At 37.2% G+C, this 26,384-nt stretch overlaps 1 protein-coding gene across 1 annotated transcript; it reads left to right on the top strand.

Moving 5' to 3' along the window:
- Positions 1–9,921: 9,921 nt before the first annotated feature.
- Positions 9,922–12,916, top strand: LOC105227801 (conserved oligomeric Golgi complex subunit 8). Its single transcript, XM_011207314.4, has 5 exons — positions 9,922–10,082; positions 10,143–10,615; positions 10,674–10,887; positions 10,962–11,137; positions 11,936–12,916. The coding sequence occupies exons 1-5, from the start codon at positions 10,028–10,030 to the stop codon at positions 12,770–12,772; spliced, it is 1,755 nt and encodes a 584-aa protein (XP_011205616.2). The 5' UTR covers positions 9,922–10,027; the 3' UTR covers positions 12,773–12,916.
- Positions 12,917–26,384: the final 13,468 nt, after the last annotated feature.

The raw sequence follows: 26,384 nt of genomic DNA, 5'->3' as shown, positions 1-26,384 counted from the left end.
TCCTTGTTTCGAAATCTGAGTCCAATATTTGCAAACAAAATGTCGACCGGAGGCATTTTCAGACCTCTGAGTATATTCAAAAAATAAAACAGGCTTCAGCTTCAGGCATTCGGAGTCGCTTTACAAAGGTTTAAACTTAAGAACTAGTTACTTCCAAATGTAGTTATATTTGAAACTAGTTAAATTGGTCTAGTTACTTTTAAACTACTTGTATTCAAAACTTTTTACTTTTGGACTAGTCACACCCGGGCTAGTTACTTTTGGACCAGTTTTCGAAATAAGTTCCAAGTCTATACGAAAATATTTTTTTTCTGTAAAGGCGTTAAAAGGTATTAGACATTAAAAAAAGGATAAATTAGTAAAATTTTCCTCTAGATGTAGATCCAAGGCAGTTCCCTCCCACATGAAGATACATATATAAAAATATAATGACAGCTTTTGTTGTTGTGCCGCTATAAAACATTTCTGAAGTAATTTCGAGGACTCTTGTCGAGTTGGCAGCCTTTGGCTAGATAAAAATCCGGGTGCATTCTCCGTCCTATACCCGACTGTCATGGGAAAGCAAGTAGTAACGGTAATGGATCGACTGTCTGATGCACCGTTATAAGTAGTTGATAAGAAATTGAGGCATCCGCCGATTGCATAATTTTTTTTATATGTAAATTTTCTCAACCTTTCAACCACTGTGCCCCATCATTTCCAATTACACCAAAAACAAATACTAAACTGAGTGAAGATTAACAACTATAACAATGATGAAAAGTCAGAAGACAAAAAATTAAAACTAAAAACAAAACAACACACGCGTTTGGCTCCAGCGCAAACTTGCACAAATGAAAGCAGTACAAAATCGTGTTGACTTCAACGTCAACTTCATTGATCTTTCGTAACACCACGAGACTGAACAGACAAATAAACACTAAAGTCAAGCTTATTGCACAACCAAACAATAAGAGAAGAAATATATTGAAAATAAACTGAAGACGGGCGTTGAGCATCACAACTCTTTGCCATGAGAAGAAAAAACGAGGAAACAAAGAAACAAAACAGGATAAATGAAAACAAAAACAATTACTTCGTATACAATGACAACGAGCACAAAGAGTCATGACTTTTCGCCTTGGTTCGTAGCCTAGGTGATGGCTGGTGGCGCCCCTATATGCTCAGGAGGGGTTGTCAAAAAGTGTTGAAGCAAGTAATATTGGTGCTTGATACATTATATAATAGTTTAATCATTCTTTGTGTTTTCATTCTTTAAATAGATATGCGAAAAGTTAAAAATTTTGGTTAGAATTAAAAAAAAAACGTTTCCGGAAGTCTTTTATTTGAACACATTTTTGGATAGAGTTGCCAAATTTATAAGAAATTCAACTGCACAAAATTTTTCATAATGTACTTTAGCCAAAAAACTGTTCACATATTGCTCTGGAGATTCTAATTTAGACTTTTTCAATAGAGTTGCCACCTTTTGATAAAAATAAAACTGGACAAAATCTTACAAAATTTACTTTAATCAAAAACCGTCCACAGAAATCTCAAAAAGATTATTCTTAAGACTTTTTGAACAGAGTTGCCGCCTCTCAAAAAATTCTAATTAAAAAAGTCTTACATAATGAATGAATGCTTCATTCAAAAAATCGTTCATAGATTGCTCTGAAAGATTTTAATTTAGATTTTTTGAATAGAGTTGCCACCTTTTGAAAAAGTACAACTGAACAAAATTTGTCATATGCTTTGGTCAAAAACCCCCGGAGAAAGCTCTGAAAGATTATACTTACATACGTCTTATTGAACAGAGTTGCCACATTTCAAAAAAATTATATTTGGAAAAAGTCGTCATTAAAAAAATCGTTCACAGACTACTCTGAAAGAATTTAGTTTAAATTTTTTTAATAGAGTTGCCACTTTTCAAAAAAATTATAACGGAAAAAAGTCTTATAAAAGTCGTATTTTCTTTTGTACAGGCATCCTTTATTGAGAAAACTCTGATCATAAAACGGAGCAGATATTCTCTGAAAACTATTACAAAGATCGAGAGAATAACTTTCGCATTAACTATTTAGCGGTTTTCGTTTCCAAAATATTAATTTGTGGCATTTTTTTATTTCATAAAGGCTTAGTGTACCACCAAAATCTCAAACTAAAAGTTTCTCTCATTTTCCAACTTTTTGAGCTCCCCTCTTTCAAGTCGAAACATACATACACAAATATAATCATATGAACACAGCTGATTGCCAACATATAAGCAATTACATACATACATACACTCATGTAAGTATAACAGCATAATAAACACACATATCTACAAGCTTTAGTCTTCACTTGGTCTTCTGCAAGATTAAACTAACCCAACTTGCTGCCCCCTCAACCGTACACTTCAACTGTCGGCGAGTCGTTTGACGCAAAATTTATTGTCTGCGCTGACGCGCCGACTAAGTGACTGACTGGCTGGCCGCTTGTCTGAATCAGTGTAGACTTTGTGATGCATGCTGCACCTCTTTCGGCTGGCTGCTGACTGCTGGCTGGGCTGACTGGCTGTTAGCTGCATGATTAAGTAGCAAAAGTGCAATGAAGTTGAGTTTTCGATTCCGCTCGCTTCGATGTGCCATGTGACCAGGTAATGCTGGGAACTTTTTGTGGCATGAATGAAGAACGTGCTTACTTGTTGTTGTTTTCATTGTTATTGCTTTTGTTGTGTATGGGCTTGTTTTTGTTGTGGGCAATGGTGTTTTAGTGCTTTCTTCGGCGAAAAGGCGAAAAATGGGTGGTCCGGCCCTCTGTGCATGTTGCAGGGGGGAGAGGGCAAAAAATCTGTAGACATATATATATGTGTACATACATACATATATTTGTTAAAGATGAGCAAGTACATGTAAACGGGCAGAAAAGTTGCTCTGCTTGCATTTTTATACCTTTAACAGGGTATATTAAGTAACCTCCAGCAGGAAATGTCGGAGACCCTATAAAAAACCTTTATATACGCGAACTACTCCCTTAATTTTTAAGATACCGATCTAAAAGTTCGCATCCGAGTTTTTCCCTACAAGAAGTTGCTCATTTGTCGGAATCGCCGATATCGGACCACTATAGCATATAGCTACCATACAAACTGAACGATCAAAAACAACCCATGTAAGAAAAACTTTTTTATTTGACGAGATATCTTCATGAAATTTGGCATGGCTTAGTTTCCAAGCTATCGTTACAATCTCCAATTATATTGTTCAGATCGGACTACTATATCATATTGCTGCCTTACAAACTGAACGATAAAAAACAAGTCCTTGTAAGAAAAACTTTTTTATTTGACGAGATATCTTCATGAAATTTGGCATGGATTATTGTCTAAGGCAACGGTATATTCTCCGAAAAAAATTTTCAGATCGGGCTACTATAAGCTATAGCTGCCATACAAACTGAACGGTCGGCATCAAGTGTTTGTACGGAAAACTTCTTCATTTGACGAGATATTTTCATGAAATTTGACATGGATTATTTTCCAAGATAACGCTACAATCTCCGATTATATTGTTCATATCGGACTACTAAAGCATATAGCTGCCATACAAACTGGCCGAAGAAATAAAGTTAAAGATAATTTTATACCCTTTCATGGCATAAGAATTACGTCCATCAAGGATATTATACGACCCAAAGTACACTTTTTTGTTTTTGTATATTTTTTATTAAATATACATACATACATATGTACATATTGAATATGTATTAATATATATTTTAAAATTTTTTCTTGTTTTCTTTGGTGTTGTTGGGTGTGTGAAAACTATAAAACGTCTTATTTCTGATAGTTTTCGTTTTTTCTTCTCCTTTATTGTTGTTGTCTACTTTGTGGCGAAATTGCATGCGAAATTTGCAGCGCACATACACACACTGACACATTCAAAAACTCAAAAAGGGCGCTGAATGTTGTAGGAAATGACCAAAGCAGAGAGATGTAATGCAATGCATTTTATGTTTATATACATACTTACATATATATACATATATAAGTACATATATATAAACGTTTACTTACGGTAAATTTAACCAAATGCGAAATGCTCACTTAACCACGGGGCATAAGCGTACAAGCCACAATTTATAAATTGGGCGAACGAGCGCTGGGATCGCCTTATTTGCTTGCTGTGCCGCCGCCATTAAGTGAAAGTGCAAAATCGATGAAGTGAAGCCGAAAGCAAAGTAAAAAAAAGTGTAGAAAAAATATTAAGTTAGTATTTTACGTTAACTCGAGCGCTCGGCAAGTGGGAGAGCGTGTTTAAATGCTAAATCAAGCGAAAAATCAGTTTTCTTCTTCTACTTATACGAATACATATGTATAGTCATCTCTTATATGTATATGTATGTGTGAGCTTGTGCTTATATGCAAACAATATTTATTTTTTATTATTTCGTCAACCAATAAAGTTTCCGTTCAGTTTGTCCGTTTTATTTTCCTTCTCTGTTTAAGTTACATCATCGCTGCCGTGGGGCAATTTAAATGGGAGAAAGCAATATTTAGAGGTCTTCTGCTCGCCGCGACTTAATTATATAATTTTATTATCAGAAATGTAGGCTGATCTCGGATGAAATCGTTTATTGTTGTGCTCCATTTTGAAACGAGTTGCTATATGTGTGACCACAGCTCGACTGGAAGTAAATCACAGCCGAGGGAAAAATTAAAAAAACAAAAATTAACAATATAAGGGAGTTTTATTTAGTTATCGACCTCTGTTCGTGATGTGGAGTCTAGGGCGATTTTTTCAATAAAAAGTCAACTACTGGTACTGGGGTCCACATTGGTTGGTTTTCGACAACTTTTGGCCATAAGATGGCATATTTTAAGTACCCTAAAGAGGTTATACGTGCAAAGTTTTAAACCGTTATATTAATTAGTTGATTTTTTTTTTATTGCTTCTTGATTTGTACACTCTACTTTTGCCAATACGTGCCTCTTTCCACTACGATCTTCTTCTTTTTTGTCGTAGATACCGCTTATGCGATTATAGGCGAGCTTACAACAGCGCGCCCGTCGTTCTTCCTTTGTGATGTTTGGCGCCAATTAGAGATTCCAAATGTAGCCAGGTCCGTCTCCACCTGGTTTTTCCAGCGAAGTAGATGTCTTCCTCTTGCGGCGGGTACTACGTTGAATGCTCTCAGAAGTGGAATGTTTTCATCCATTCGAACGACATGACCTAGCCAGCGTTGCCGCTGACACTTAGTTCGGCGAACTATGTCAATGTCGTTGTATATCAAAGCTCGTCCGTCCATTGACTGCGTAGGCAATGCGACCATAAATCTTCCGCAGAACCTTTCTCTCGAAAAATCGTAACGCCGTCTGCACCATATATCAGGACAGGGATAATGAGTGACTTGTAGAGTTTATTCTTTATTTGTTGAAAGAGGACTCTATTGCCTACTCAGTCTGAAGTGAATATCTGGTCAGTTGTTCATGTTTCAAGCCTAAACCCAAGGTATAATCAGTTGGCCCAAAAAAAATATTAAACATTTTTTCTCTGAGAGATTTCTATGGCGCTTAGTCTGAGTTGGCTTTTGGTTTCCAAATTTATTTTCAAATCGCCCAGACCATTAATCATAGAGTATTGTGTTGGTTAATCTACATATTAAGCTTTAACTCAGTCTTTACACTTTAATTTTGATTCCAGTTTATTAACAGAGAGTTCTTCAAATCTCATATTTATCCGCAAATCTCACAATGGTACTTCGGAGCAGTATTTAGTTCCCCTACATTATTTTTTATGGGAAAAATTTCCATATTAGTTTTATCCATCCTACCCTTTGTCTGCCTTATTGGAGCTCCCCTTCATCTAGACTTCATACTGTTTTCTCTTAGATATTTCATCTATGATTGGAGAATATGCTTGACGTCGGTGATCGAGATTCTTATTTGCAAGCTTTTTGTGTCTATTTAAGCCCTTTCCCTTGTAAACTCTCGCGTCTTAAACTTTATACTCTGAAAAAAAATGAGCTTCAGTGATCGGTTAGATTTGGTCCTCTATTTTCAATCTAGTATTTCGTCAACGTCAATCTCTTAAAAGTCTTATAACACGGATTTTTCTTTTGCTGATCTATGGTAGGTCTTGGCGAACCTGCTTTATCACAAGCTAATACCTTCGCGGCATTCTTTGAAACTCGAATATCGAAAACTTTGCACTACTAAACTAATCAACTAACCAAAATAATTGGTTAAGTTGCAGTTAGTTGCTGACATATTGTTTGCAGCACCCGAACTCACAAACAGTGGGACCTAATAATATCCCCTTAACGCCTTTCGTTCTTGCTACAAATTTCTTCTCTATAAAACCGCAATACTTCTCAGCGACTCAAATAAAATCAACGAAGTTTAGTCGCAGAATTAGAAAGTAACTAAGATAGAGAAGCATGCAAAATGTGTACAAATCTAAGAGAATAACAGCGAACCAGACAAGAATAAGCCACTCAACCGCCAAAGTAAAAGACAAGAAAAGGAAATGAGGAACGCGCTAGTTGTGATATCACTAGTGCGTTGCAACGTAACAACAACTACAAAAAACTAACCGCATAAAGACGCCAGTTTGTCTAGGTACGCAGACGGTGAAAATTTGCAAGAATCAAAAAGAACAACAAAAAAGTAGACGAACAAAAAAAAAAAAAAAATAAAATAAAAATAAACACATTCAGAATACTAGAGAACAGGTGTTCAGCGGCAAGTTTTATGCATGTGCACTACACTGCGCGACATTTATTTAGGTACATATGCTAGAAAATCGAAAGCAAGTATATGTACATATGTACATAGGTAGAGAGAGGCCAGAAAATTAAAGTCTTAAATACGAATGCCATATCAACGTCCTTGAAGGCCAAAACACAAGAATTTGTTTGTTGAAAATTATTTTTCAGCCCCCTAAAAATTGTGTTCTTTGGGTCCTAAAAGCCACCTCGATTGTACAACATTTGTATTAAGATTACTTTAAAACTAAAAGCAATATTATTGTGTTGAATGTACTCCATCAAGTTTTTTTTTTTCAAACATGTGGCAACTTTTTTAAAAAATAACTTGTTTTTTTTTTTAATTTTTTTCTTTGTTGCCCATTTTGTTATATTCCATTTATCTCATAATTAAAATAAAATAATAATTTTTAAAAGGGTGGCAGCTACTCATAATTTAATTAATTTTTTTGTGTCAACTTAAAACTTCTAAGTTTGAAAAAATTTCAATCAAAATAACTCTCAATACTTTATTTTTTATAGCAATATATTACATAATTTATTTTCAAAAAGGTGGCAACTCTTTTTTAAATAAATTCAATAAGCCTTTTTTGTAACATTTGTATTAAGATTACTTTAATATTTAATTATTATTTATTTGAATTTACTCCATCAAGTTTTTTTTTCAAACATGTGGCAACCCGTTTCAAAAAATAACTTATTTTTTTTAATTTTGTTTACTTTGCTGCCCATTTTGTTATATTGCTTTTATTATTTATTATTAAAAATAAAATCATTATTTTTAAACAAGTGGCAGCTCTTCATGATTGTTCTTTGTCAACTTAAGACGTTTTACTTAAAACAAAAATGTCAACCAAAGTAACTTTTAACTACTTTACATTTTATAACAATATTAATACATAATTTCTTTTCAAACTGGTGGCAACACTTTTTTAAACAAATTCGGCCTATTTAAACCTGTTTTTTATTTAAATTTTGTAATACTACATTTATTTTAAAATTTGTGTTAATTAAAAACTTTAAACAGGTGGCAACTCTTTTGTATTTTTTTAAGCTGCAAGACTCTTAAATCTCTTTGTCAACTTTAAACTTTTTGGTTTTAAAAAGATTTCAAATAAAAAAAACCTTAACTACTTTGCACTTTATGGCATTATTATTAAATGATTTCTTTTTAAACAGGTGGCAACTCTGTTTAAAATAATTTTTTTTTTAATCTATTGTTTATACTATATTTATTTGAAAATGTTTGTTTATTTAAAAACTTCAAAGAGGTGGCAACTCTCTCATTTTTTCAGCTGTAAAACCCCTAAATCTCTTTGTCAACTTAAAGCTTTTTAGTTGGAAAAAAATTTTAACCAAAATAACTTTTAACTGTTTTACAATTTATAGCAATATTATTACAATTTTTCTTTTCAAGCAGGTGGCAACCCTTTTTTAAAATTAAATACGGATTTTTTAAATATGCTTTTTTATGTTGATTTTATAATATTATATTTGAAATTTGAATGAAAATTTTTGTTTATTAAAAAAATAGCTGGCAACTCTTTTATTTTTTTTTAGTCCATGAAAAATAGTTATCTATCTTGTTGTTTTCTTTTTTGTAATATTCTTCTTAAAGTTATTATTTTTCTAACGAAATTTTTTAAACTGGTGGCAACTTTATTAAAAAAGTCAAATCGGTAATTTCAAGGTCGCGTGCACTTTTAAGGGTTTTTCAAACGCACTGTTAAGAAATATTTAAAGATTTAAAGTAAAAAGGCATTTTTTTTTTATAAAGTGTGTCTAAGCAAATTTCGCACACTATATCCGCTTCGTGTATGTAGAATCAAAACAGAAAAAGCATACGCAAATAATAAAACGCAGGCCATAAGAAGAGCATAACAAGCTCAAGAACAAGACCGAATTGCCATCAAAGTCTCAGTAAATAAAAACAACAATAAATTACAAAAGACTTAAGACAGCAACGCATACAGACCAAGTAGTGATTTCCCAAGCTAAGAGACAACTTGAAACGATGCGCCACATGAATGCATCGTTGTTGAGCCGACGACTTTTAATTCTGCCTTTATAAATATAACTGCCTTAAAGCAATGCAATGCCTGCGCGCTGATTAATCCCAAGACCAAGCGGCGGCGCGTAAAAACAATTCTCAGCCGTAAAATCGCATGCTAGCAACAATTATGTCTGCAAGAAGCCGAAGTCGGTGAGTAGGATGATCTGTCTAACACAACTAAAGCGGTGAATATTAAGGCGCAGTTTTTCAGGAGTGAAGAAGAAGCGCTTGTAGACGATTTTAGTGGCATTTAGCAAGCAAATGTTCTACTTTCACCAAACGCTGCAGCGTCGACGAGCCGATGAGCCGCCCAGCCGCATTTAATTCAGCTCAACCGCAAGTGGTCGCGTGTCGTCCAACAAGCAGCGGCACTCAGTCAACCGTATGCGCTCGCAATGTGGCGACAGCAACTTGCACATACAAAAACAATAATAATAACAACAACAAAAACAAAAACAAAGAAGCGCCGCATATGCAAGTCGCATGTCGAAAGCGCGCGCAAAAAGAGCAAAACTTGCGAAAATTAGTCAACGAGCATAAAAATTGTAGTCTGTTGTGCTTTTTATTACGATTTCCTACTAAAGTCTAGGTGGTCACGCATGCGCCGCCACACACCTGTGGTTGTTCACATGTGTGGCAATACTCTCACGCTTTCTCTCTTTGCGCACAAGGCACTCTCTATTGTTGTAATGCGTAGTTCTAGTGCAAGCAGATGGCTTCTGTAATCTATGTTAGCTTGTTTTGGGACTGCGCAGACATTGTGGCAACAACACTCAAATTATAGCCAAGCGGGTAGCAATGGGAGAGAAGGAAGCTCAATCAAAACAAATAAGTAGTACTTACTTATCTAATATGATACAAATTAACATTTTTATTTTAATTTTAATTTTTATTATTTAAAAATATGCCTATAGTTGTTTTAATAAGCCATGCAACACTTCCTTTTAACCAAAAATAAACTTACAACAATAACGACACATAAAGCATATGGACTTCCTTTCAATCAAGGCCGTGAACCATACTCGTTCTTTATAAATATAAATTTATCCAACATTGAAACCATGCTTAGTATAGACATAATCCCTTTTTCTGTTCTTTCTCCACCCTCCACCCAGTATTTCGTTCCATTTCTCACCTTATCCCAATCAGCTGTGGCGCCAACTCAGCTGTTTGCATTTTGTCGACGCGACCGAAAAAACAATTGCTTAATAAATTTGTTTAAATATTTCAGCTTAAAATATCATTAAAATGGATTTAGAGAATGAACGCGTGTTAAAATTGATTTTCCCGGATGGTTTGCCAGGTTTGGAAATCATTAAAAGTGCAAAGAAATCTTTATACTGAAATGTGCATTCATTTACAGAGAACCTACGCGACAATCCAGAACTTTACAGTTATCTAGCTAATTTGGGCACCTACAAGGTGGAGCAATTGAAAAAGGAGCAAGCGCGTTTGGCCGATGAAAACAAACGTATAGTGGAGCAGACGCAGGAGTTGGCCATTTCCAATTATAGAACATTCATACATACAGCCGAGAATTCGCGTTCAATTTTCACTGAATTCAAAAATACAGAAGAACAAGTGAGCACCTTGTTGGATAAATTGCCCGTCTTTACGGCGGAGTGTGAGAATTTTCTCGCCAAAGCCGAAGATATAAATGAGGAAAGACGCATTAATTCGATTACATTGAAAAAGAATGCACAGCTGCTGGAAATACTTGAGCTGCCGCAGCTGATGGAGCGTTGCATACGCGAAGGCCGCTATGAAGAAGCATTGGAATTGGCCAGTTATGTGCAGAAGTTAGGACACAACCATAGTGATATACCGATTATAAAGGTGGGTGTAGTTAATTAGTGGAAAATTTATATATTAATTTCAATAATTGTGCTTTCAGAGTATTGTACACTCAGTGGAGGCGCTTTGGCACACCATGTTGGTGCAGTTAGTGGCGCAGTTACGCACCGATTTACAGTTGCCCAAATGCTTGCAAATTGTTGGTTATCTACGACGCATGCAGGCATTTAGCAATAATGAATTGAAGTTGAAGTTTCTGCAAGCGCGTGATACGTGGCTTAAAGGCACATTGAAAGCGATAGCAAAGGATGATGGTGCGTTTTGTTTGCAGAATTTTATTATTTAATAACATTTACTTATTCTAACATCATGTATTTGCATATACCAGCTCAGCAACATTTGACCAAAACCATTGAGGTTACACGCATTAATTTATTTAATATTATAACACAATATCGCGCGATATTTCCCGATGATGAGGCGAGCGCTGTTGCAGCCGTCAAACCAATGCAAGGTGTGACATGTGAGGGTGAGCGTTTGTTTCAAGCATGGCTGCATAGGAAGGTTAGTAATAAATGAGATTTTGTTGTTTATTTTTATAGTTTGTGAAAAAAGTGTTGTGTATTTTTTTTTGAAAATTTAAGGATTTCAAAATTGTGTAAAAAAAACAAGTGACGTGTATTTTTTTAAAACTTGTCAAAATTACTTTGAATTTTGTTCTTCGTATAATTTTACTGTTCAAGTGAGCTCAGGCTTGCAAAAAATTAAAATAAACAAAAAATTCAAAATCAGTTTAAAATTTAAAATATAATTTTTTTGTCACATTATTTGAACTAGAAAATAAAAACTTATATTTTTTATTGCCAAAATTGAAGTTAAAAATCCAAAATTAATTTTTTTCGCAGAACTAAAAATTGAAGATATATTTTTTAATTAAAAAAATCCCAATCCTCTTCAAAAAAAAAAATTGAAAAAATTAAAAAAAAAATTAATACCAAATACAAGTTTGAAGAAAAAAAAAATGAAAATTAACTTCAAAAATTTAAATCATTATTTAATTAAAAGATAAAATTCAAATCAGAGTTTAAAATTTAAAATATAATTTTTAGTCGCAATATTCGATTTAGAAAATAAAAAACTTATTTTTTACTGCCAAAATTTAAAATAAAAATTCGAAATTTAATTTTTTGCGTAATTAAATTTTGAAAATATGTATAATTTTTAATCTAAGTTTTTATTTAAAAAATTCGCAACCATCTCCAAAATCTAAAAGTTGGGCTTATATAACTAAAATACATTCGTTCAAACCCTTTTCAATTTCTATCAACCTCAAAAACCGCTACAAATACATTTCTTTTTCAGATCGACGATTTTCTGCACACCTTGGAATTCGATTTGGAGCGCGGCATCAGCTCGTTTGACACCGTACTCGGCCAGTGCATGTATTTCGGGCTCTCTTTCAGTCGCGTCGGCGCCGATTTTCGTGGACTAATGGTGCCCATCTTTTTGCGTGTTATACGGCGTAATTTCGATAATGCAATTTCCAACGTGAATCAAAGTTTCGCACAAGAGCTTGAACGTTACACGCTCATTAATAAAGTGACATTGCATACACGTGGACACAAAGGGGATACAGCCAGCAATAATCCGACTACTGCACAGGAGCAGGAATCGTATGCGCCGCCAGAAACGTTGCTGGATTTCCATCCGCTGGCCTCACTCTGCAATGGCTACTTAAATGCGCTGAACGAATTGCGACTTTGTGCGCCCATCGCCTTGGCGAATGACGTCACACGCGCACTACAAACGTCACTGGAATTTGTCGCCACCAAAGTGTTGAGTTTCTATCGGCAGGAGCAGCAGGCGTTCACCAGCGCCGAGCGCGAGACATTCGTTAAGTTGTGTTCCAGCTTGGCTTACGATTTAATACCATATATACAGCGTTGCATACACGCCATATTTCCGCAACAGACGCTAACCAATCATTTGGGTATCAATTTGTTGACGTTGGAGCAAGAGAGGATTACTTACTTACAACAACAAAAGATATTGGAGCCACTAAAACATTTGTTGCCCAACAAAATACCCGAAGTATTGCTTAAGCAAGAGCCGGCGCCAACGACAGTGGAATCAGCGCCAACAACAGCGGAATCAGCGGCAGCGCAGAGTGATACGAGCGCTGTGTCTGCCGAAAGTTAAGCGAATAGCAGTAAAATTTGGCATATAACTACATAACCTATAATATACGCGTATAACGATATAAACTTAAGATGTCTTTAAGCTACATATTAATAAATAATATATACAATGCTGCATATAAAATGAAGCTGCAATACATACAAACGCGTGTGCCCTTACGAAATACTCATTTACTCGTATGTGTTCGCCACAAGTGACCACAAATGCCAAATTCATATGAGTCACAATCAGCAAACCACCCTCACAGCATTTCATACAGTTTCATAAGTACATACATGTGTAAAATAAGTGCATGCATACACCACTGCATAACAACAACAACAAAAACAATTACTACATAATGTAATTTATGAATTACAATTAAAAAGGAAAAATTAGCCACATGAGCTGAAGCGCAAACAAGCTGAGCATCATCAGCGTTCGCAGCAGCCATCGCCGCTACAAGCAGCATGCACATCTATACATACATACATACAGCCCAGCCACCCACTACTACTCATTCATCCGCACATCTAACTAGCCATTCATTTAATCTCACCCTCCCACACATGCACACAGCTCATACATATTTCTAATATTTGCGGCACTGCCGATTGCTCGAAGTTTTATTTCACTACTTTGGCGTTTGTGCTTTGGTCATCATTTTTGTGCAGCTGGTGTAATAAAACTCCCCATTTGGTCATTTGGCAATTATCCCGATAAATTAGCCGAAATAGTAGCGTTGCCCCAGCAAGCAAGCAAGCCGGCTAACTGTCAGAACAATAGCTGAAAATCAAATAAATGAGCAGCAGCAGCAAATAACAACAACAAGAACAATAACAACACATTGCTGTACTCACAGGTTCGTATGTGTTGTGTGTTTGTTTGTGTGTGTCGTAGTAGTAGTGTAGAAGCTGACAAAATCGACAAATGAATGGACGAGTAGATAATTTTCGCATTTATAAAAAGGACAATGCGCTTAAGTAGCGCCAAAATGACAGCACACTCTTGGTGGGGGAGTAGGAGGGAGAGGGTGATGTGTGTGCGAATGCACGAGTGTTTTGGATATTTTTCGAATATTGCCACATGTGCTCGTACATAGCTACATATATTTATGTCCACATTTATATTTGGCAATTATCTCTTTGGATATACATACTTGCATACATTTTATATATACATACATATGTACATACCCTGATAATTATATAAGTTTATATACTTTATATGAAATGAGTTTACGGATATTCTAGTAATATTCTTATGGTAATACAGCTGTATGTTATGTATGATGATATTTCATAAAGGGTTTAAGGATCACACCTAGTGTGACAGCCTTAAACTTGCGATTTTTGCGAATTAAAAAAAATTAAATTCCTATAAATTTTATTATACTATACATATTTTAAGAATACACAGTAAAATTTTTGAAAGAAAATTAAATATCATTCGAGTTACTCGCCATTTCCACCGGGACCAAAAAACAAACTCTCCTCATTCTTCTTCTTTATTGGCTGTTGTTGTTGTAGCAACAGAATTCTGCCGAGTTGACAGTCCTTGAACGGATAAAAAGTCCGGGTTCGTTCCGGTTACAGTTACGGTTACCCGACTATTGTGGGAACGGCGTAAACACCGCTTACGCGGTCATAGCTGAGTTTATAACCGCCCGTCAGTCGTTATTCCTTTTCGCTGTTTGGCGTCAATTTGAAATTCCAAGTGTAGCTAGGTCCTTCTCCAGCTGGTCTTTCCAACGGAGTGGTCATCTTCCTCTTTCTCTACTTCCCCCGGCGCCTGTTGGCAAGAGATATTCTGCTTTGGATTTCGTGGCTGACGTTATTGTTGGTTTTAATGCTGGTTCCAAGATAGACGAATTTGTCTACGACTTCGAGGTTATGACTGTCAGTAGTGATGTGGGAGCCAAGTCGCGAATGCGACGACTGTTTGTTTGATGACAAAATATTTTGACTTGCCCTCGTTCACTACCAGACCCACTTTGAAAGGAGAACTAATTGTTGATTTCCTCCTGCTCCTTATCAGTTTTTCGCTGCCGTATTTTTATTCGGCCGGGAATCCATCGGTTACCGCCGCTTTATTGTTCTTCAGACAGGCAATTGCCCCATCGTCATCGATTGGGGGATCGGGTTAGCCTGCTATAGGCGTTATGCTTTCACTGCCAACAAGCAGGTTGGAGAAGTGTTTCATCCATAATTTCAGTATGCTCTGAGCATTAATTACCAAATCACCTCAGGGTTATAAAGGAGTATGCTCCCGTATTGAAACCTTCTGTTAGTCGTCCCTTTTTTTTGTAGAATTTTCGAGCATTTCCGCTCTCGACCAGCTTGTCAAGTTCTTCGTATTCACACATTTCGGCCTCTCCCTTTATTTGTCTGGAAATGCGTTTCGATTCCCTCTTTAACTCGGTATCTATCCCATCCCACACGTGTTCTTTCGTCCAATAAGGATATGACGAACCTATATGCTAAACTTCGAAATTAATCCTAGACGACTTTTGAGTTGTTATTCGACGATTTGCATCCACTAACGACTTTATTTTAACTACACGGCTTCAAAAGCCTTTCCAGAATGTAGTGCATCCTCAAGATCGAAATTGCCCGTTCGAAATCTTGCATACGAATTATGGCGTTGACACATCTGTTCCTTATACATCGCATAATTTTCGCTTTGCCTGAACTGTATTTGTATTTTTTTGGTAGTACGTATATAACAGTAATATATACCGAAAATTTAGATTTCGATCTTCCATCTTCGATAGGGCACCAAAGAAAATCTGGTCCTGTTGTTGTCATTAAACAAAACGACCCAATGTATGGGTTTGTTATAAACCTTAAAAATATATTTAATGATTAAGTCAAGTTTAAGACAAAGAGAAAAATTCATATTAAATTTATTTACGTTTAATAATTTATTTTTTATAAATGCAAATATTGGGTGGGGGAACATACATATTATCGTTTGGTTAGAAAGTGATTTTAAACGTTTATAACGCTAGGCCTCAGTTAACAGAAAGTTATTGTAAGACTGGGAACAGATGCACAACTGAGAACAGTTTTACGTTTTTGTTTGTTGTATATTTATTTACTGTATATCATTTGTGTTAATACTGTAGTTTTCTAAATCGTTGCCTTCCATAAAATTAATAGAATTTATAAGTGTTCCTAAGGTCAGTTGAATGTTACATAATTGAAAAGATGAGTTTATATGAATTTCGAATTTTCGGTAAAGCAAAAGTAATTTGAAGGCTGGGAACAGATTCACAGCTGAGAACAGTTTGCTATATTTTTTGTTAAATTTCCATTTACTGTATAAACATATTTTTGGTGTTAATACTGTATTTTTTCAAAATTATTTGCCTTCCAATAATTTATAAGCATTCCTAAGAACAGTTGAATATTAGATATTTGAAAAGAGCCACTTCTATGGATTTTCTAAGTGTTTGGAAGTATTATATGAGTTTGATACCTTTGAAAAATATTTAGCACTTGAGAACACTTGTCAGTTTGTCACATTTTGCTCTATATTTGAATACATGGACCTACATTTTATTCCTTCAAATCGACACTTGTTACTATTTCTTGCATGCTACTTATCTAAATCGCCATATAATAACCACATTTGGGCTTGGCGCCCACTAACCACAAAGCAACACGAATTGCATTTCGATTTTCGTAGATTTACCAGCGTTGAACCAATCTATGGGGCGCACAAACTATTGACAATTGTACAAAGCTAAGGTCAATAAGTGTTCACACGTCTGACTAACTATTCACAAAGCAGCATTTTGTTGCTGTGCTCGTGTGGGGTATGTTTCTGCAATGTCCTCCAGAAATTAAGTTGATAAATCTAAGTGCTTACAAAGTGCAACTAACACACATACCCATATTGTATACATATGTATGTATATATCATATTTTTATGGCGGCTTGTGCGCATTTGACTAACAAAAACCGCGGCGTTACAACGGTAAATTGAAACTGACGCATAAAGAACAACTAAAACCTATACAACAAATTGTTTGCGCGCAAAAGCAAAGTGCAATTCCAATTGATTGGTTGGCTGGGCGTTTTGAGCCTCAATATAAGTGTGTGTCAGTGTGTGTATGGGTGCGGTCGCGTAGTGTGCTTGTGGTCAGTTCAAGGCGAGTCAATATTTATGCAATTTCGCGCGCAATCACTAAAATACCCGAATTTCGTAAAATACCGAATGAAAAAAAATGCAACAACTACAAAGTAACAACAATTTTTCCTTTGTATGTAATCGATTGACGCGTTTGGTCGCGTATACGCCTCAGCGCACCAAGGACAGGCCAACGTTATTCATATAACGATTTGCAATTTCGCGAACTAAATGCACACACACATGCCAACATTTATATGCAACACACACATATATACAGTATAACGAGCAAGCCGATTGACTGTATGGGGGGTGTAGCGGGTGCCAGATAGTCTTTTTGTACGCAAAAATAGTGCGAGCTTAACTGAGACGCAATTTTATGCATTTGCCTGCATGTGTGCACTTGTTTGTATGTAAGTTGTCTGTTTGTCTGTATGCATTTTGATGCGTTTGATTGTGAAATTGTGCAACTTGTGTTGTTCTGCCTGCGTTGTGTATTTTTAAGCCCACCACTAAATATACACGAGTACAAGCGTAGGCATTCGACCAGTAGTAATCCGTCGGCAGCAAGACCGGGTGAGAAGCTGACAAAACAGCACACATACCGCACCAACACCAGCGTCCGTCCAATGGACAACAACTCATTGCAAGCTGTCGAATTGAGCTATAGCTGGGGAAAAATGAAAATTTCTCCATCTCTTCTATGGAAATATTGCCGGCAAATGGCTCAATCGCAGTCTGCACAGTGCTTTGTTAGGTCTATTTCATAATCTTGCTAAAATTTTTACTTACTTTATATCAGATTTAACTTCACGCACTTCCTTCCAGAGTCTGATTGGTATCTTCAAATGTCATAGTGGCGCTTAAATCTTTTTTGTTTCTACAATGAGCCGTCTACCAAACTCAGCTGGCATCTTGCGAATGGAAAACTTTTTCTATACCGACAGGTTCAAAATGGTTTGGGGAGTAGGGTCGGGTTAATATCGAGGTTCTTGGTATGTTTCTTTCCAGCCGCCTACCAAACTCAGCTAGCATCATCCGAATGGAAAAATTTTTCTATACCGACTGGTTCAAAATGGTTTGGCGGAGTAGTCGGGAGCTAGCACCATATAGTCTTTGAGATATTGATATGTTTCTTCTTTAACAAACCAGCCGTCTACAAACTCAGCTAGCATCTTCGGAACAAACGGGTTTCGGAAACAAACGGAGTAGTCCGGTAAAATCGAGAATCCACTTATTTAAATCTTTTCTTCGGCCCTCGAAGATGTAAAGCCTTGGAAGATTCTGGTTTACCGGGGGGGGGTCATTAGTAAGTTACGAATAGACAATACTGTTTGCGGAGTAAAAATTAGGGATCGTTTGTGAGTATCTTGATATCTTTTCAAGAAATGGTCCGATAAGCGACCTCTTCCGAAGGCCAAAAAAAAAACAAAAGTTTTCATTTGCTAAATGAGTATATAGGAAAGGAAACCAGAGCCAATCGTTTTCTCTCGAATGGGAAATTCTGTTTTCTTAGACTGAGATGAGATTTCTCACTGCAATCAACAATTTTCTACAAAACAAAGTATAGCCTGTTCTTTATATATTACTCTACTACTCATATCTGTTTCCTATCTTCGTGGCTGAAGATTTCCATCTGGCCAGGCCACAGAATTGTATATTAACAGATTGCTTCAAGGAAAGTCTAACTCCTCTGTTATAAGTTTAATTTTGGGAACGGAGTTCGGTGACCTCTCCGTAACAGATGCGCTGAGCTGGCTTTTGTGCTCAGATCGGTGTATATGTAGCCTCTTCCATAGTTGTATTTAGTTCTTCGGAAGTTAGTAACTGAGTTTGATAGACGCCTAGAGAGAAAGATATAAAGCCTCTTCCTGGGTCGGTAAGAAATCATTTTTACCAGACCATTGGAGATCTGAATAGCTGCTGGAGAAAAGATCTTACAAAGGTCTCGAAGATAGCTGAGCATCAGCACTTACTTGCCCAGTTTTGATGTCCCCTTTTGTTTTCAAATCAAGGCTTAAAGATTCACACTTTCGGATATCCCACCGAACTTCATGGGAATAGATATTGGCACAATATTGGTTGTCAAGGCACTGAATTAGTTCAAATTACAGGCCGTTCTGTTTTATGGTTTCACAAAGGGGTTCACATAGCAGTCCACGTGTGATCTAACCTAACCTAACCATGTCCGCATGTGTTTCATCTGTTCATATAGTAACCTATTGCTTTATCCCTCAACTGGCGGGAAAAAAAAAAAAAATATTGGATCCCGCCTGCCTAACTGAGGGACTACAAAGGGCTATAGCACTTTTCCTCCTTGCCATTGAAAGTACCCATCTCGTTCAAATATTGCACCCTGGAGTTTTAAGATTGTCTATATGGTATAAGTCTGCGCCTAGAGATTTGACATATACAATCGTTTTTGGAATAGATGGCATGCAATTTCTAATCTCTCTTCAAAATCAATAAATGTCCGCCATATTTAATCCATCCCAGAACACTGTATCCTTTCCGTTCGCATGAAGATGATGTAGGAATGCCTCTATTGCTGCATTTCAACACACTGGCAGGGTGTACTCAATTCAAATGGAATTTGGGATTTTGATTTTGATTGCGAATTCGAATAGATTGTGGTATTTTTGAAGCAGCCGTCTGCCAGCCCGGTGAAGTCTGCCGATTACGACGATTACGGCCGGACAGCACGAACTCCCTACACTTCCAGCGCTACAAACTCGCTAGCACAATATGTGTATGGGGGTGTGTGTGTGTGGGAAGTGAGTGCCTCAATGCATCAATTCAGTGCGTCGGCTGTTGTTCTAGGTTTGTTGAATTGGCAGCTTTCAGGCCTTTTTGTCCAACTGCTGGGCTGTCAGATTTTCGCTGTGTCGGCTGTGCGTGAGCACCAAGGAGGTGGGAAGTAAGAGTGAGAGAGAGGGAGAGCGTGGGGTATGTGGTCGAGGTGCTTAGGCATTTTGCTCTGTGTTTTTACTTCAATGGCGAAACGATTGTTTGTTTGATTGACTGATTGGATGCGTTGCTTCAGAGTTGGAGTTGGCCGGCCGTTGGGTGCGTGGCATGTGTTTCCATGCTTTGGCTTTTATTTCTTATTTTCTGCTACACCACACACACACACACAGGCACTTACACATCCTAACGTGTTTCTTTTTTTGGTCGCTGCCTTGCAATGAGTCCACCGAGTCCATTTTATGGCGTTCTCCTGTGGGCTCGTCTATGTGCGTCGGCTTTTTGTGTGAACATTCAGGCATTTTAATTCGGTACAAATTTGATTTTGCTAACCTGGAAAAGCTGATTTGCACAAATAGTCGAAACCGCTTTGGCTCGTTGTTTTGCTGCTCGGCTGTGTGAGTCTGTATATGTGTGTGTGTGTATGACTATTTCGTTGGCTTTCGCATCAATACGCATTTATATTGCTCTATGGGCTTACATTGTACATCCCCCTCCCTTAGCCAGCACTCCTACCAACGCTTTTGGACCGAAACGCTTGTGTACATACGGTCGTTGCAATTCACTTGCTTTCAGCGGATTTATTCGCTTCGTTGCATTTAACGTTTGCCAGGTTTTATGAACATTTTCGCCATTTCTTTCGATTTGAATCGAGCAAAAGCCGAAAAATGATTTCTGTAGAATTTCTGTTGCATTTTTTAGTTTTTTGTTTTCGAGAAATATAAGTGCCAGTGAGTGAATGGTTATACTTAGTTTCAAAAGTTGGCTCGGTCCCTGCGAAAACTAATACGGCTGTGCAAACTGACTTGATCCTTTCTAGTACTTCTATTTATATACGCCGAACAAGGGGGACCACGAGATTTCAGAGAAGGGCGAGTTTTTGTAACATTACAGTCGTAGGAAACCTCAAAAAATATATATATAGTGTTTCTTCATCAATGACCATAGTTTTTAATTAAGAGACAGCGGCTACGCTGTCTAGGTCACTCTTAAACGATTTGAAACACATGATCTTGAGAGTACTGCGCAATCGTTTCCTTTTACTTTTTGCGTGAGGACTGAGTGGCCTCTCTATCTTACGTAGGTAGGTACAGTCAGTTGCTGCGACTCACTGGTTTTTAGGCTACCAATTTGTGAAACGCTATCTGGAACTATAACATCGTTCTGTGAAAAGTGTTTCTTCGGAAACCATCCTAACGCGCTATGTGATTAGCATACAGAAAGGATGGGTGGAATCTGTGTTCTGCTTCTGATAATTTCTACTATCGTCATTTTACAGGCCTTCGTTAAAAATCCGCTAGGAACGGTTCCTTCTGTGTCGATTGTATGGGTGTTCTCCTGTGTTTGTAACTGCGGACGAATGCTAGTTTCACAGTTACCAGCGGGGAATTACGACTGGAATCCATTGTCAGGTTTATCCTTTTTATCCTACATAGCTTATAATGCAAAATCATGGAAACATCGGCTAGACAGGCTCTGTTTCTCTCTTTGATACTTCATCTAGTCCTTCATCTGTTTTCCAAGCCAGAAACAATTTTGACCACATTCACTGTTCTTCAGAAATTTGCTTTTTGGGTCAGAATTATATTCGTCACAATCATGCAAGTCATGGTCAGAGTGGGCCTCTTCTACTGAACCAAAATTTTCTCGAACGGTCGGATCCCAGTATTGTTTCTCGTCCCATTGGAGCGAAACGTTTCGCTCTGTCTGTATTTTTCAGGCGTTAAGTCTTTCCCATGATAGATTTTCCTCACGTATTCTATCATACGGCCAAAGGGTTTGCTGTGTGTGGTGGGATTGAAGGAAGTACCTCCACTTGGAAACATGAAGTATGCCAGACGCTTAATTATTCTTATTTCAGTACTCCCTTGATATATATCGCTAAATCGTCGCTAAAGATTTGCCTTTTATATCTCTACAACAGGTATTCCACTTTCCGCTTTTCCCGTTGTAACGCTACTATCAAAACTAATCAATTCTAACCCTAAAAAACTGATTATGTATAAAAATACTGATGTAATTAGCGCCATAGCTAGTCCGAGCGTGGTCTATGTAGTTTTACAGCGTTTACAGTTTATGCGCCCTCGGTTATATTCAATTATAACAGCTGGCCCCTTGCGTCAGTTAAGTTTCCAGATCGCCCTTCGAAAGTTTGTGGGCGGTGTTTGTGAGGAACTTTAAAACTAACTTAACTATCAAAATTAAGTTCTTGTTTGAAAACTTTCTGTACGTTGTCGAAGCGAAGCTCAGATATTACAGTGAATAAGTGCGATCGACAGTGCATGACAAGGCTTAAAATTGTAAGACTTACGTCATAATTGTATTTTCTTTTTTAATTTTTGCAATTTCTGCATGTCGTTCCGTTACAAATGGCAACATCCGCTCGCAAGTACATGCCAGTAGGTTTTTGAATCCATGTCAAAAGGTCATACCTGTCAAAAAGGTTTTGAAATTTCGAGATCAGGTGACTTGAAAATCAAAAAGCTTTTCCGGAGTGGTCGCCGTTGTCACATTTCTTCAGAATTTCGCTTTCTAAATCAAACAATAATTAAAATGCAAGGGCAAATGCCTAAACAAGCTGACGCTCAAATAGTATTCGCTTGTTGACAGCCCTTTGGCCTTGTACCCAGTTCCTGCACCCATTCAAATCACATCCCCTTGCCCCATCTTGTCATAGTTTTTTCCAATTTTTGGACAGTTTTTAAAGTCACTTTTTTTCCGGACATTCACATGCGCGTAGCGATTGCCTATGTATGTACATATTTTCCCGATTGATCGGGATTTTTTTGGTAGATTTTTGAAAAATCTAAGACTTAACGCCAAGTAATAACACGTTTTCCCCCTAAGGGTATTTCGCGGCGTACAAAGTGATTGTTTCACCGACGTTACATAGCGCTGCTTTTTGAAGTATTGAATGATTGATTTTGGAACCAATCGTGTTGAAGACTTTTCTTACTCGCGGGCGCCAATGATCAGCTTCCATAATGGTTTTCACGGATCCTTAATATATTCAATGATGCCGTAAGCATATCTCTGACTATTCTATCGTCGATTCTCAATACCAATTCCTTTTTTTTTTATTGCGTTGTTGATCAGTTGATGGATGGTCGTCTGCGTATATTATCGTCCGCGTATTCTCGACTCATATTTGATCATTTGTACAATCGAAAACACTTGCTTACACACATTACATTTGAAGTTTAAATCTTCTTTGTTAAGAATTTTATTCCGCACATTGAATTCAATAAACTTCTATTGTTGAATAATTTCACCATCGTAAAAATCGCCGAATGCACCTTTATGTACTTCAGCAAGACAAGCGTATACTAAACACCTAAGGATTATTTGATGTGATATTTGGCACAGTGTCACTGACGTTATACCAACTTAAAAAAATATTTCGAAGAATGGGTTATTGTGGAAATTTTCAATGAAAGCTTACAATTTTTTGCCCAACTATAACTGATACAAACTCAATCAAATTAAGCTACAGATCCTTTTTATACCGTTTTATGCTATCAGTGTACACATTTGGTGAGGGATTAAACATGGGTTTCCGACTCGGATACAAAAACATGTCTTTTGGTCTTAAAACCACGGCTCGTCACCCAAAAATGAAATCACTTATTAGAATTTTTTTTTTCAATAGTGGCAGACGCTATCCATTCGGACGTAATTAGCAGTTTTTGGACTAAAAATATTAACGCATCGTGAATCCTACGCCATTTCCGGTGCCCTTGCTGTAGTAAAAAATCGTAACTCCGCCTTGAATTCCGTCTCCACTTCTGAAACAGTGGTGATTTTTGGAAGACTTTTTACAGGACATCAACTATGCATCGCGGGGAACTTTTTTTCAATAGTTTTAAATGCGAAAAGTCTGCATTACGCTAGCGAGTCGTTTATCAAACTTCGGCTTTCAAAGACTTTTGTAAAATTTGGGAGTGGTTTCGACTTAAAAAACACAGTCCATAACGAGAAAAACGCGTTATAAAGGCAGTTAACATTTATATAGCGGTCGCCTAGTTAGGTCGAGCCCTTCAAGTTTCTCAACTTCTGGTGAGGACACATATTATACAGGAACCCTGTAACATTTCTCGGAGTGGCGAAGCGGTGTTGTTTTTTACATTTACCCAAGTGAACACGGCGTTAAGCTTCGGCATTGACACATAAAATTACTCACGTTACCATGCGCATTAATTTTAGGTATTGGGTATAGTCTTAATTACTATTTTTCATGCAGCATACATACCCCATTACAAGCTATATGCTATTACTATTAGTAACCCTCCAATACTTTAATTTCATGGAGAAAAATAACGTATTGATTGAATCGTCCGTTAACTCTTCACACTTCCCTTCAAGTGCCGTTACTATACTTTTTATGTCAGCTTTTGCTAATCTTTGGCTACAAAAAAACTGATCTATGGATAAACCTAATATAGTATATAAATTCGCGTATCAAGTCCATTTGGAAATTGCCGCGAACTTTAGTCGAATTCTTGCCTAAAAAGTGTTCAAGGCTCGGCTGACACTGCCTTGTATGCCACCGAGCACATAAAACTGATAATGCTTGCGCTTGCAGCCGATGCTTTCTTTATCTGTTCTTATACGTTCCGCCTTCGAAAAGTTTGTGGGAAACTGTTGCTTTTTTCAATAATATCTTCTGGGCTATTCTCATCAATGTAGTCATATGTCCTAGTATGCGAGCGGGTGTTGTTGGTCAACGTTTGTCGGAATTGTTTTATGATAATCTCTCCAAGTAAGCATGCAAATAAAATTAAATCCCCAGGTTTTCGGTGGTCGAAGGCATTTCTCATATATTTTTGTGGGATCCTGCCTGATAGTCCTTGGTCAGATAAAAATCCGGTGTAAACTAAACTTATGGCGAAAAATAACTAGATGGATTATTAGCGTAAATTCGATAACCCTTAATTTTGTTATGACTTGAGCCACTTTATCGTATAGCAACCTAATTTTATAGTCTGAATTCCGTACATCTTTCTTCTAAATATCGGCGACTTCAAACTTTAGTGACAACTCTTAGCCTAAAAAGCTGTCAGTGATTTGTTTAGCATTTCCTTTCAGGTTCCACTCCCACCTCACAAAACTCACAATTTTCTCATTTATCTTTAAATTTATGGTCTAATGCGTAATCTTGACTACTAACTCACGTTTTTGCGCGTATTATCACACCAATGCCTTGAGTGTGCCATTTACATATGTATGTGGCTCAGAAAATTGTGTGTTCCAGACAATTTTTTGAAAATAGGAGCTTAGATTGAATTTGAAAAATCACATTCAAAGCATACACGCATAGGAAGGAAAGGATTTTATAGGTATTCGCGGCGTTAAAAGTGATTTGTTTCCTCTCCATTGCACGCATTATGCTCGTATGGTTTAAAAGTAGCAGCAAATTATTTAGAGCGCAAGTGCGCTGAAGACCCGTGCTGCTTACTCGCGGCGCACATACCACCATAAATGGCGGCAAATAACACCTCGGACGACGCGGCACTTTGTTAACTTTAAGACAGCTTTTCTATGACTTTTTCCAAAGCATTATTCTTTTCAGTCATTCATTTGCACTTTCATACTCGTTTGTATGCCTACATATTTCCAATATCCTTGTGTGGGCGAAACGGCTGCTGGTATCCCAGCGCATTTTTCCCACATTCGTTGGCCATATGCTCGGCTACGAATTTCGCGCTTTGCAGTGCGACTCTTGTCGTTTTTTAACTTTTTTGTTGTTGTCAAACCAATTGAATTTCAACCTGAAAGTCAATTTGGCAGACCTTAAGTGGATAAAGTCAATGGTGGCTATGAAAGCAGATGACATTTATGCCGCGACGCGTGCGAGTCAAAATTGAGGCCAAAACCGGTGCGCGTTTTTTTTTTCACGTCCAATGTATATTTTACGCATTACTTCTTTTTTACGTCAGGGTAGAGCTACTGTTGGTTTGATGACAGGAGATATTTCTTCCTGTCCTCATTCAAAACCAGATCCATACAGGCCCTGTATGTACTGCAAGCTCTAGTACTACAGATAACCATATTTCGGGCCCTGAGTAAGTAAAGACACGAAACTTTGTCTGGAGATTCTTCACAAGTCTAAATTTTCCGACTCTTATACCAAACATGTCTTCTTTGGTCTTAAAACCACCGGGCTCCAGCTGCAAATCAGTGTTATGTTGAAAAATTTTGCTTTGATGCGGATTTTGGCTAGACGCCCATCCATCGGAGTGAATACTAGGACTCGGCGACTAAGTTTTTCTCCCATCGTGAATCCCACACCGAATTTGCGTTCCATTATATGGCTGCTGTAGTAAATGTCACTCGTCTCCGCCCTTGTTCCGTCCATCGCACTTCTTGAACAGTGGTGATACCCGCCTTTACTTTTACGAGGACATCAACTAGCTGGGCATCGACTCCGGGGACCGGACATGCCAGCTGCATACCCTTAAATTATAGTCTTTATTACGCTAGCTGTTGTCGTCATCAAAATTCGGCTTTTCCACTCAAGGCTGTTGTTTCATTGGGA

This window comes from Bactrocera dorsalis, chromosome 1, assembly GCF_023373825.1.
Source record: "Bactrocera dorsalis isolate Fly_Bdor chromosome 1, ASM2337382v1, whole genome shotgun sequence".
In the NCBI taxonomy this organism is placed as follows: domain Eukaryota; kingdom Metazoa; phylum Arthropoda; class Insecta; order Diptera; family Tephritidae; genus Bactrocera; species Bactrocera dorsalis.
Note: the sequence above shows the minus strand (reverse complement) of the source record. Positions and strands in the feature narration are given on the sequence as shown.